Here is a 13,891-nt window from a genome sequence, read left to right on the forward strand (position 1 = left end):
TCATAACGTTTTTCAATAAACTGTCATGGAAAAGGTTGTAAGCGGGAAAACGCTTTAAACGGGAAACATCAAGAAGTATTAATGAAAGTTCGGAGGCCTCATATTTGAAAAAGTCTCTCCGCGAGAGCAGGCAGACCTTCAACATAACACATAACATGAACATTCGGGAATTTACCATCTTCACTTCAGAATATGAAAAGCACATGTCAGCACCGGCAAGAACACGAAACAAGCGCCGCTCTGACAACATAAATACGTTGGGGGGGGGGGTCACACATACACTCAGAAACACATTCCATAAGTCGTACGAAGCGAGGAAACGTTCTAAGAGGGAGTGTTGTAAGTAGGATTCACTGTGGTACCTTCGCATCGGAAGTACAGTTGGTCTACTAATTACTGTTTCCTTGTACGTTTCCTCTAAATGAAAATGCTTGTTAAATGCTTTAGCCGATTCTGAATGGACGTAATGTAAATTATTTAATTGACATTTGAATACTATTTGATAATTTTCATAATAATTTCTTATAGGTTGTGCGTGTGTTTTTCGAAATGAAAATTAACACGGACACCGCATGTGTGCCCACCGTAAATCTCCGAAATAATTCTTAAAAACGTAAGCGCAGCGGCGGATTGGCCAAGAAATAGAATACGATTTGATATAAGACGTTTGGTTAGATTATAATTTCCAAAATATTTCAGCATTACAATTTTTCTATTATAATTTCTAAAGATCTATTCAGTAATTCCAACTGATTTCTCTGAACCTCTTTTTACTCAAAGGACTGATTAAACTGAAACATGCCTTTATGCCGTACCAGAAAATCTCCGAACATTCGTGTCCCTGAGTGGTATCTGAGACACGAAACTGCCAACTATTTAGTCATTAAATAATTAATTCCTCAGTAGGCGACAGGATATTTTTGAAATCAGGAATACTGAAATATGAAATGCCTTTTTTTCCCCATCAATATTTTTACCTGCTCAAAAAAGTAATAATTTAATCTTTTTGATGTGGGGAGAAATCTGGGTACGGAGCATCGCCCAAGTGGGTATACCTTTCCCATCACATTTTTCCCAGATACGTACGTGAATGAATCACAGCGAACCAACCACAAAACTCCCCTTCTCCAACATATCGAACCCTGACCTCAAAGCAATTCCAACCCTCCGATCCCAGCGATCTTTGACACATCTTGCGATGCCTCCGAACATTCACCAAAAGGTTTCTCTTCTTTTTTTTTTCCTAATTTATATATAGATATATAAATATATTGCAACATGCAACAAACTTCAATCTGGACGGACCCTGTCCTGTGGCGGTGTATGTTACAACATGATACGCCGGCCGGATAACGCGCGGAGAAACGATGGGGCCTCCAGGCATGGGTGGGATCCCTCTGATTACAGGCGACGGATTCTCACCTTCGCTCAGTCTTGTTGCCATAGTAACATGAATATTTAAAGGGGCCAGGTGCTAATAGCCCCCCTTTACCTGAGAACGATCGATGTAGCCACGTGACACCTCACAAACCTACTACACATATATCCGTTCGAAGCAGAACCAACCAAAACGGGGACCGTTCCGAAATTTCTGGATTGCACGAACATTCACAAGCATACTCTGCCGTCTACTGGAATATTTGTGTAATTGTATAAACACGTTTCTTCAGTTTTCTTTAATGTTTACACCCACCCTTGGCACTTCGTTTCGAAATGTGATTCTTGGTTATATTTAACCCAATATAGAAGATTTAAAGGGACCATTAACTAATACTGAACAACAAATTACTGGTTACAAATTTAATTACAGTGAAACCTCGCTGCAATGACACACTCGATGTAAATAATCTTTAAGAGATAAATCTCTCTACAACAATATTTTTTTCGAATCTTGTTTGGATAGTCTAATGTTAAACTTCTCTCGATACAACGATATCGTTTACTATGATAAATCTTTCTATAACGATATTTCTTTAGGATATATATTTATACAAATACAACGCCACACCAGGCGAAATGCCCAACGAGGTGGCTGTAACCATTCTACAAAGACATTTTTTATATTTCACTTGAAATCACATCAAATATATTTCTAAATTCTTCACCAGTGTTTGCCTTTTAAGGGTTCTTAATAACATCGATATTTTCCACTATCAACCAACCGAAAGTGTTAATGAAGTTGTCGTGAAGGTACTTTCCATGTAGTACACAACACTATTGTGCTATTGAGATGCTAACAATAGCATAAATTTGGTGACGCATGGGGACAATGCTACCTCTTCATATAACGATTACCCCCTGCAACTATATTTTTCATTGGTCCGCAGAGTATCGTCATATCCAGGTTTCCCTATTGCGGTATTGTTCACATTAATACCACAATTTTGTATAAAAATATAAAATCATTCAAAAGCTCTTGAGAATTTTCAAGATCTTGACAAAGAAACAATGAGCAAGAGAAGTTGCTAAAATATAATGTATATGCCTGCATAAATATGAAGGACCTCATTATTTATTTGAGATTGGTCGTATATTATCGAGTTAGAAATCATACTATGATCATATACCATTCTGGCCTACAGAAGACTATGCAAATTTATACGGTATTTGTAAATAGCTATACATAATACTACTCAATTTCGTCAAAATAACAAATTATTTATGACCTTTTGCAATGTTTATTTCATGCATGAGATGACAATAAAATTAAATTCTAATTGCTCTTTGAAGAATGTGAAGGGAAAGAAGAAATTCAATATTATGTCTTTATGATCGATACGAGATAGGCAAAAGACGATGAAGTAAATGGAAGAATGAAAATCAGAAATTAAAATCCAAATTATCGTATTTCCATCTTGATTATCATTAATCATTATTTAGAACTATCGAAAAACTGTATTTTCAAAAAATGATTAATGAGAGATATCATAAAAATTTCAATTTTTTCGCATTTATGTAAAATTAATTTTGGTCTTGGAAAATTTATTTTCTACAGTAGTTATTGTGCATATGTGTATTTCACAGTATCAACGTATCAAGTTTTTCATTGTGTATATGTATTTCACAAAATGATCATCATGCATGCAAAAAAACTGCATGTGATGGCGATTTTTTAGGTTCATATTTGAATTCAGCATCTCAAAAAAAAAATTAGTCTAAAAAAACTTCTTCACTCATGTTATAAAAAAAAAGTTAAAAATTTTGGTGACCAGTATAATTACATGTGATGGACCGAACTTTTTCCCGCCGAAAATGAACGAGGAGTATGCAGAGAATGACGAAATGCCTATATCTCATAGACTAAAAGTGATTCTAAATGAAGTACGTATTTAGTTACCTATATGAACCATCATTTATGGTTAAGGTTTTAGGCTCTCAGAACACTGTCATAGATAGCGAGATTTTAGCGACAGGCATTACTCATTCAGGGCGCATAGGTAACAGCACGCACGAATTTTACTGTGAACCGGTGATCTTAGAGGCATACTTCCAATTAAAAAAGTATACAAATAATGTGTGTAACTCAGATACGTCATTCATATTGCAATGTGGTTGCATAGTTATTAATTTGAGAAAACTAACTTTTTATACGGACACCCTGTGCCCAAAAACCCAATTTCAAAGTAGTTGCCCTGTTTCTCCTGATGCCAAAAAAAATCGACGTTTCTGAGTGCAATATTTACTGAGGTATTTGAATTCAAAAAACGGAGAAAAGGTGGTAAATAACAGCATAAAATGGGATAGAAAGCGTAATCCGTTAGTTTTTTTTGTCGTTTTTCTCCTTTTTGACTTCGAATATTTCAGTGAATATAGTTGAGTTGGAAGTGAATGTTTGTCGTTAAATGTTGAATTTAATGTTGACAAGAAAGTGAGTTGACAGAGCAACAACTTTGTAATTGGATTTTTGAGCACAGGAAGTCCGTATAAAAAGTTGACTCTTTTTAATTAAATAACTATACAACCACATTGCAATATGAATGAAGTTATATATGAGTTCTACACGTTATTTGGATACTTTTTCTAATTGGAAGTATGCCTCTAGGACCAACGATTAATAATAATGTATAGTTCTGTGTCATTTTTAATTTCGGAAAGTTTTCCTTGAGGTGTGAGAAATCTGGGCCAGACCTGGTCAGCAACTTAATGTTTTCCGTCAATCTCAGTGGTTTACGACTTAAGAGGGGCCACAAAAGTTTTGGGAGGAGTTCCACCAGGGAATTTTCCACCAAGGATTTTCTTCCAGAACCTTCAAAAAAATTTAAATTAACAGAAATTTATTAAAATAGCTGATAAAGGCATTTTATTAGCTTCCGATATTTAATTTTTTACAAAAATTTTAAACAATGTACAAGAGGGCCCAAGTCCTCTATGTCCCCTTCGGCACTGCGTACGCCTCTGATCAACCCTAATTTAATGTGAAGTGGTGGCAGCAAACATACAGCAAAACTGATTCGGAACATTAATGTATCTGCGGCATTAACTAAGCTTCATTTTTGGACTAAAGGGTTGTATATAAACATAAAGCGTGCGTTTCTTCGGTTGTAATTAGAGATAAAATCATTGTTGCCATTCCCCAAGTTTTAGAAGGCGAAAAATAGAATAACCATAAAATATAAAAATAAGCATCAGAATTAATTAAGGTAAATTATAAATCACTGCGAGTCATCTGCAGATATTAATGAAAGGCTGGAATAGAAATAAATAAATACAATATTAATGTTTTTGATAGCATATATATGTAAGTAAAGGAATCGACACTTTTTACGGCATACAAAAACGTTGCGAACAACCCCTTCAATTCCTTGATATTTCATTATTAGTGAACGAAATTCGCATTTAAAGATTATACGCAATTAATCACGGCAATAAGATATATTTTCATGAACCATATCAGTTTTTTGGAGACTTTTGGTAATAAGTAAGAAAAACTTTTGGTAATAATGAAAGAAATTATTCCGTCAATTTTTAAAAGTACTAAGAAAAGAGCGATAGAAAAAAAAGTACTTTATAATCGTCTTCCCCAAACTTTCTCTCTGTTAATAAAAAGTGCATAGACATTTTCATTTCCCTTTTCAAGGGGGGGAAAGCTTTATGTACCAGCGTACAAAAGAAGTCTCCTACTAGCATTACAGTGTGTGTACAAGAGTACAAAAAGACTAATCACCCACATAAATGGCCCATCATACACATACAACACAACTTCCTAATACAACTAAAGCACTCTACGGTTTGAATGGGGGAAAAATATGGAATGAGTTTTAGTAATAGGTCATACAAGGGAGAGACCGCACTACACAAAGGATCCCGCGGACCGTGTAAAACCAGTACCGTGTATCGGGATAGAGCGTACCGAGCCACAAAAAATAAAAGAGAGGATACATCATTGCTTCATACTCACCCTCCCCTCCATATTCCTAAACCATTTTTCAGCCCCCCCGTCCCCGAGACGGATTAAACTTACCTGTACCAGGTGGTCGGAGGATGATAGTATCCCCCCCCCCCCCTCGTCAGTACATTAAAGAACATAGACGTGTCGGGGATATGCATACGTATTGCATGGTTTATTCTTTGAAGCACTTCCATCTTGAGTTTTCAGAAACATTACTTCTCAGTTTCATATCCATTAGTGAATCTCAAATAATTTTGGAAACTTCACGACTACATTACGAATCCCTCGTATTGTTACAATTTTTCACCGTATTTTACCATTATAATTTTTCACTCGTTATGTACTGTAATATTATTTTGGGATGTAGTTGTTCATTAAACGTTTGAACCGAAATTGTAACAGAAATTGCGTTATCTAGTCATGCAAAATACAGTAAAATTCATTCATTAGGTTTGTTTACTATATGTTATCCATTACTAGGAGAAAATTATTCATATATCGTTTTTTACATATAAATTTTGATTAGAAACACACAAACACAAATTAAAAAGGCCACAACCGGTGAAAAAAAAGAAAAAAAAAGATGCCCATGAAAAATATTGATGCCAAATATTACTCAAATACAGCAACCCAAAAGAGAGCAATTGTCACGAAAAAACTAATAGTTACAATAAAATATAATACACTACCCCATAAAAAAACTATGGTTGCCTTATCTTAGTATGGATAGATTCTCGATTTATAATAATATGAATATCATACCTTTTACGCGTTTTTTACAAACAAACGTACAAGAAAATGTATGGAGAATTGAGTATCTACTTTGGAAAAAAAGGCATCTGTATATTGTGTTTAAAGATTTCAAAGCAAGTGTTCTGTTGAGTGGTTTTATCCACTGAAACGGTATCCACTTATGCGTTCATTCCTGTATTAATGTATGGAAACAGAAGGTGAGACTAGGAAAACTGTAAACTTAATTTTAACTCAATCAATTTAACTGTCCATTAACTGTCATTCTCTTATCCGTTATCAAGTTACAGAAGTTCAGCTATGTATATTAGAATGCTTGGTTTTCATAATCTCATATTAAAAATATACATAATTTCAGAAATTGGATGGGTCAATTAATATTTCATTGGCATTAATTTTTTCTGAAATTATGGCATATTGTGCATTTTGATTGACTTCAATTTTCGCAAACAATTATTTCTTTTGCTTATTATTGCATTCTGTATATGGTATGGTCATAAATTAAGTTACATTTAAAGTCTCTCCGATCATACTTCAAAGAATTCATTTTGATTTAGAAGAAAAATCCGAACTTTTTGACACACTTCGATTTGAAGAATATTGGAGTGTACAGGGAGACTTTTTAATTGCAAAGATTAGGAAGAAAAATTCATTAGCCCATCCCAGACTGTCTAAAAAAATATTTTTATGAATTTTACTTTTTGATTGAATCTCAAAATTTGAAATATATCATTTCTTTTCCTACCCAAGATAGTTCCCAAAAATATAGTTTTGGAGGCTTACAAAGCTTGCATTAAAATATGCTGCCTCTGCGCTAATGATCTTTTAAAAACACAATCTCAAACAAATTAAGTATAAATATTATCAAATAACATTGAAATGTCAACTAATTAAATTGCATTTCAACTGGTGTATGTGTAGAATCTCTGTGTATGTGTGTGTTTGTATCTTGTATTTTAAATTTGACATTCCTTAATCACATAACTCAATTCTACCACCTGCACGGGAATTTATTTGCCTTTAGATTAAGAGCATGTGTTTCTCAAACATTCATTTCAACGCTTTTTGCTACATGAAACGAATAAAGTTGATTTGATTCGGTTTTGAACATTTAACTTTTTTTTAAAAAAAAGTCTTAAAGCATACATTAACTATAATACAGTAACTGTATGAGTTTTTATCTTGGGGAAATGTTTAACGCCGACGAGGCACTTAAAAAAGTCGATAAATAATTTTTTTTTCCTTTTCACTGCGGTTTTTACGCCAAGAAATACGATATTCATCATAATAATTCAAGTAAATGATATTCTCTTTAACAAGATGAAAGCATATGCTTTTCTCCCACTCGACTAAACAAGTAACTCAATCAAGTGTTCGCATGAAAAGGTGTGTGTATCATTAAATGAACGCTTTTTGGAGAGAAAATGGAATTTATATCCGATCCCTCGTTCTCATGTCCTCACTCTTACCTGGTATAGAAGCACCCTCTTTTTTTTTCCTCCGTCTGTACAGACCGTTATCTAATAAACTTCCCGGCTCGTATACGTATGCTTGACGGGCGGAGGCGTGACACACCCCCCCCATAACACGTATCATGCAAGCATACGCGTATGACTAAATACGTATACTATATGCTGTTCATACACGTGTTTCCTATCCCTGTCGGAAATACGAAGGGGAAAAAATTGTTTCGATGCGAACATCCTTTATGGGATGGATACAGACAGAAACGCACTTCGTGCATAACTTCGGACGGGGAAAAAAAGACGTACAAAGCATTCATTAATTCAATAAAATCTCTTTGAAGAAAGTCATTTCGTAATTGCTTAATGAGGTCGATAGATATATTCGCATATGCTTCGTGTGTGTCGTATAGCCGTTTGCTAATGAATTTTTTCTTTAAATAGGACGTAATGATCCATTTTTCATTTTCAAGAATATTTTCCGATTTCAGGTAGAACGCATTTTACTTCAAAATGTCAGAACATTTGTTTGAGTATATGTACAATAAAACCTCTCATTTAACCAGAACAAACAAACATTTTTCTTTTTACATGTACATATTCGAAGCATTTGAGATAACTCGAGCTAGGAGTTGTACCTATGTCAATGGCCTTATAAATAATAAAAATAATTTGAAAGATAATTTTTTGGTAGACTTGTAAGATTGTATAAATAGAAAGATTTCTTACTCGTTTTACCCGTTGTACCCGTTTACCATATGCTCCGTTTGATAAACAGGGATGTATGGTCACCGTACTTGCAAACAGGTCTTTTTCGCTGTTTCGGATATATATATATATCATTCGGGCTGGTCCGATTAATCTATTGATCAATTGTTAATCGTATTCAAAATTTTAGTAGACTTAATAGACTTGATAAATCCGGTCAAAATTCAATTAAAGTTTGTAATTTAACTTGATTTATTTGGCGAAACCGATTAAAAATCGATTTCTCTATATATAACATTTTAAATGAGTGACCATGTTAAAAATATTTGAATACCTGGTCAATTTATTGATCGGATTTTTCGGCATGGGAGAATACATGTCGACGCAATAATAATTGGTGATACAGAAATTTCAGTTTCAAATTGAGTTTGATGGGCGTTTCAGAAGACAAGTCTAAAATTTATTGTCTCCACCGTGTAAACAATCGTTTTCGTATTAAGTATAAATTTTTATTTGACATCAATATTTTTATGGGCATTTTTTTTCAGCCACTTCATTAGACGGTCCGCCTGTTGCGACCTTTGCATTTGGTCTCGGGAATGATCAGCTCCTCCAACAGGTATTGTTCGGCAAAAGTTTTAAGGAAAACAGGCAACAGTATGGAGATTGGAAGCAGGTTCGAAATCAATGAATAACCCAAAATAACATTTTCATGACGAGTTTCAAGCGAAAAAGGAACTCCAAGATTTGGAAAATGTGTTTTGCATCTTAAACTGCTTCATGCAAGCAGTTTTAATTTCTTGATCTATCCCTATATTTGTTTACATCTAACAAACAGGTACATGAAATGAATAAAGAATATTTTTATAGCATCAGTAATATTTTATAGTTACGAAAAATATTCGATTAATCAGTCAATTAATCGATGAAAAAGTTTTGATCATCCAGTTAAAAATTTTAATTGACTCCCATCTCTAGTTATCATTCGGTTATCGTTATCAGAATTCCCGAGTCCCGATGTGATAGCATAAAGTGAAGTGGACTATTATTCTTAAAATATCTGAATTATACGGTCGTCTTTCTTTAAGTAAGACATAGTTTCTTATAGTCTTTTGCTTCCTCATCATCATCATGTCGGCTAGTGAATAAAAAAAAGGAAAGGAAATTTGTTGCTGCCATTTTCCAAAAATCTCCTATCCATTTCCTGGAAAGTATTGTAGGTATTGTACATTTGGCAAAGAGATCAAAAGAGGGAGTTAAGGGAGAAAAAAAAAATTGGAGAGGAAAAAAAATTGCTCGTTCATCAGTTCTTTTGTGAGGTACCAAGAACACAGAAATGGACAAGAGAAAGTCCACGGAAGAATCGTTGGATGGTAAAGAATCGATGAAAAGATCAATTTCTTTCTTTCTTTTTGTATTTCTTTCGGTTTTTTATTTTTGGGTAGTACGTTTTGTGTGCCAATTCCTTTTCTCTTTTTCCCCTCCTCTTTCTGAGCTAGCTGACTCTGCAAAAACTTCCTTTTTTCCCCCGAAGATAAGAATATGGGAGCAAAAAAAGTAAGAAATTCCAAATAGAAGAGAAAACTTTCGGAAGATAAAATTTCGTATAAATAGCGAAAATTCAAAAGCAAAATAATACCGACTGGCTCGTAAGAATCGTAAAACATTTTACTTTTACTGCAGTCAAACTCGGTCATAACGATCTTGGTTATCATGACACCTCAGATATAACGTCAACAATTTTGGGTATAACGATTGCTGTTTTGAGTACTTTTGTTTACTTTTTTTTTTATATTTCTTTTCATAAGGTCTACGATATAATCACCTCAACACATCGATGTTGAATGTTAACGTGGCTTTTCATGTTGATGGGCCTTATTGATAACTACAACAGTGGCAAAAAAACACGATTTTTGACATGATGATTGTCGATGAATGTTCGGTTTCCATTGTACATAAAAACAATCGCTAAGTTACCATTACTACTACTAAACAACACATGTACCTCGTAAACATTTCTCTGAGGAATTTCTAACGATTTAGAAGCATGCCGGAAGTTTTATGTATGTTACGTGCTGCCCTAACGCGCCGTTTCTCAACCTTTCTGAATCCAAGGACCGTTCCGATTTCATACAATTGTCCCTTTTTTTCACCGAAGCTTATTCGAATTTGTAATCTTTACTTTAAATGGTGAATAAAGATAATTTTCATAACATATAAATTATACTGTGATAATTGTGACTGAAAATATAAATACTCATCTTTTCGATCTCATATTTTGTCATGTTCAACATTTTTCCCGTGAACTACATTTGAATTTACTGCGAGTCCCCGTAGTCCTTAACTTCTCCACCGATTCATAAAATTTTCAGCGATTTCAGCAACAATTGATGATTTGCTAACTTATGGCAACGGTTTTGGTAATAATTGGCACTGTCTCGTATTTCGCCGTATTTCAGATAGTTTCCCGGTATGAAAGTGGTCTTCCCAGTAGTGATGAGTGTTTTTGTTTCCATGTAATACATTTTAGTTTACTGCGTTTTGCTGCAGTCCTTTATTTTCCGATTCCTCAGCAATTTTAGCAAATTTGTCATGAACTGCATTTTTTTGTCACAATTTACTAAATGTAGAGGTGTTTTTTTTAAGGTCTTCTATAATTTAATTACAGAAGCTTCGCGTTTATTTCTGCATTATTTATATTATGGTGAAAAGCAAAAAGTTCATGATAACATCTGGTTAATGCAGTAAAAATTCGTTATAACGAGAACTCACAACCACGAGAAAAATTGTGATTATTGCGAGCATCTCGTTGTACGCAAATTTCAATTTTTTTGCTCTACCTGGTAACTTATCTACATTGAAACGTCTCTCACATCACTGACCTCGGTTTGGTTTTAACGACACCTTGGTTTTGACGATGCATTTTTTTCGCGGTCTATTAAACGTTGTTTTTACCGAGTTCAATTTCGTGGAAGTTTACGTGAAATGTTTGAATGGAAACTTTTACACATAGATTGAGAACTAAAAACCGGTTATGACAGCCATCGATTATCATCACGTCGATTCAAATTAAGAGTAAGAGCGTTTTATTGTTCTGATTATCTGTGAAACAATTTTATTTTCAATGAATGAATGAAAAATGGTTTTGTTTGTTCTTTTTTTTCGTTGCAGCGTCCGTGTCCCGCAAAAAGAAGGCCAAACCAAATCCAATCCGAGCAAAAGACATCGAGAGCGACTCAACGCCGAATTGGACACCTTAGCCAGCCTTCTTCCCTTCGACCAGAACGTTCTGTCTAAACTGGATAAACTGTCCATTCTCAGGTTATCCGTGAGCTATCTACGAACCAAGAGCTATTTTCAAGGTGAGCCCGATTCAAGCCTATAAGTGATTTCGAAACCGATGTAGTAATTGGCTTTTTGTTTATACAGTAATTGAATTTGATAGGTCACTTGATTATCGAAAACATTTAGGATGGAGAAAAAAAGTCAATTTTCTCTTATCAGTCGCATCTTGATTTAACAGGACATTAGTCTTTTTTGTTATCTCGCAGTTTTATCTAAATGACCTGAAGAAAAATTAGCGACGGGTCGAGATAATTGCATCTACTGGTGTTCGTGGAATTAAACTAGTACACTTACAACGATACTGGAAATTGTGCAGAAAGTCTTTTTTTTAAGACGTTAAAAGTTTTTACCTGAAGATATATGAATATATGGTGTTTCGCGAAGATTGTCCGGAAGGAACAAAATTCTATGGTTGATCCTAAAATTAATCCTTCATCTACCACATTGTGGAAAAAATAATAATTATCGTGTAAATTTTTTTGGTAAGTCATTTAAGCCAAGAATTCATTTTAGCCGAATTAAAGCCAATTTTTTTTTCTCAAATAGTGTATAATGAATGAATTAGCCTCTGGTACTTTACAATATTAATTGTATACTATACGTTTACAGCAAAAATAAAAAAAATACAAATTCAAATATGTTGAATAATGCAGTTGCATGCATATTTAATTCATTCACCACGAAGAGAAGCATAACGTGTTTCATACATTTGTTAGGAAACACTTTGTGGGGCTTACAAAAGAGTAATGTGATAAACACATTATATGAATCAACTTATTAGATATTTGTTTTTGGCAGCGAATAAATACCAACGGTGGTACTAACAGCGTGGATATAGAAAGTATGTCCAAGAACAATATATATTTCGTGGAGCATTATGATGTTCTGCCTCCCGATACAAATACGATAATCCCCAAAAAATAAAATTTCAGGACTTTCCCTTATCCGTAGGGTATTGTTATATCGAGATGTCATTTTACGAATTCTAAAAATTAAAAAAAACACACACGTTCAAATGATATTAGAATTGCAGTTCACCACTATTTACACACAATATACATCTCACTATGTACTGATGGTACTTATAAGTACCAGTCACACGCAAATTTACTTGATATTTGAAAACATAGGTATCACTTTACAAAAAACTGTCATGAATCAAAATTTGAAAAAATTGCTAGCTTTTCTTTAATTTCAAAATTAACTGTAGAATTCTGTTCTTATCGCACTCTCTCCGTGAAACACCTAGTAGACGAATTTATTTTTCAAAGAGAAGAAAAAATGAAGATAATAGACTTTATATATATAAATGGGGGGAGACTTCCTATATAGCGCTGCCCCTTCCAAAAAATTTTTTCATTATAATATACGTATTTCTTCGGCTGGTATTTAACGTTTCTTTTAAGAGAACGTTAAGGAATGATATTCTGTTAATGGTGTATACAAAATAGACGACCACATGAGATTTTTTTTTATCAAAGATTTAATGACAGGATATCAATAAATATGAGGAAAATTGTTTTAACATCATGTATATAAAATATTTTTAATTGCTAAATTCATCAAATGTCACATGATGCTCACACAAAACACTCTACATTGTTCGAAAGGTGAGATTGAATATCGATGTGCAGTGAAAAAAGCGTTAGAGAAGCATAGGCACACCTGTTTGGAGTCAGGCCCTGGCATTTTTATTATTCTTTTTCATTCATAACAAAATGAAATGCTAATCAAAAGCAATACCTCTATCAATAATTAATGCATTAGAATCTCAGCTTTTGTTAATTTGATTTTTTTCCCCTTGAAAACTCGAGAAAAACGTGAATAGAATATCAATATTGAACAACACACCTATCATTTCTCCCTTATTCATTGAAGCCGTTGCATCAAATTTACTGGCGAGAAGGTTATCGACAATCAATTATCATAATCGAAGACAATTTTAAACTATAGCTATGGGGAGGAGAAAGCAAAGATTGTGGAAAACTGTACACTGGACTGGACAAACAAATTATTGATTAATTTCTGCTCAGTTTGGTGCTAGCTGGAGGATGTGATTTTTCCACGCACACAGTATTAAAAACTTGAATCAATCCTTAGAATCCTCAATAAACTTCCCAATTAATTTTTATATGGGTAGATTTTGGCACAAAATAAGCACGAGAAAAGAAAGAGGAGTAATTGAATAATTTAATTACCCAAATTCTAAATGAGGAAAAGCAAATCTTTTGCAAGT

The 13,891-nt window shown here is 33.8% G+C and overlaps 1 protein-coding gene across 2 annotated transcripts in view; it reads left to right on the forward strand.

Annotated features, from left to right (window-relative positions):
- The window catches only part of LOC149076558 (uncharacterized), a 126,416-nt gene that overhangs the window by 35,352 nt on the left and 77,173 nt on the right, over positions 1-13,891 (forward strand). For both annotated transcript variants that reach the window (XM_089242127.1, XM_089242128.1), the window contains exon 2: positions 11,482-11,672. In XM_089242127.1, the coding sequence (XP_089098253.1) occupies positions 11,482-11,672 (191 nt within the window). The remainder of the gene's footprint in view (positions 1-11,481; positions 11,673-13,891) is intronic.

This window comes from Pholcus phalangioides, unplaced genomic scaffold (assembly GCF_987345545.1).
Source record: "Pholcus phalangioides strain wild (caught in Gottingen) unplaced genomic scaffold, Ppha-v1.0 ptg000015l_1, whole genome shotgun sequence".
Classification (NCBI taxonomy): domain Eukaryota; kingdom Metazoa; phylum Arthropoda; class Arachnida; order Araneae; family Pholcidae; genus Pholcus; species Pholcus phalangioides.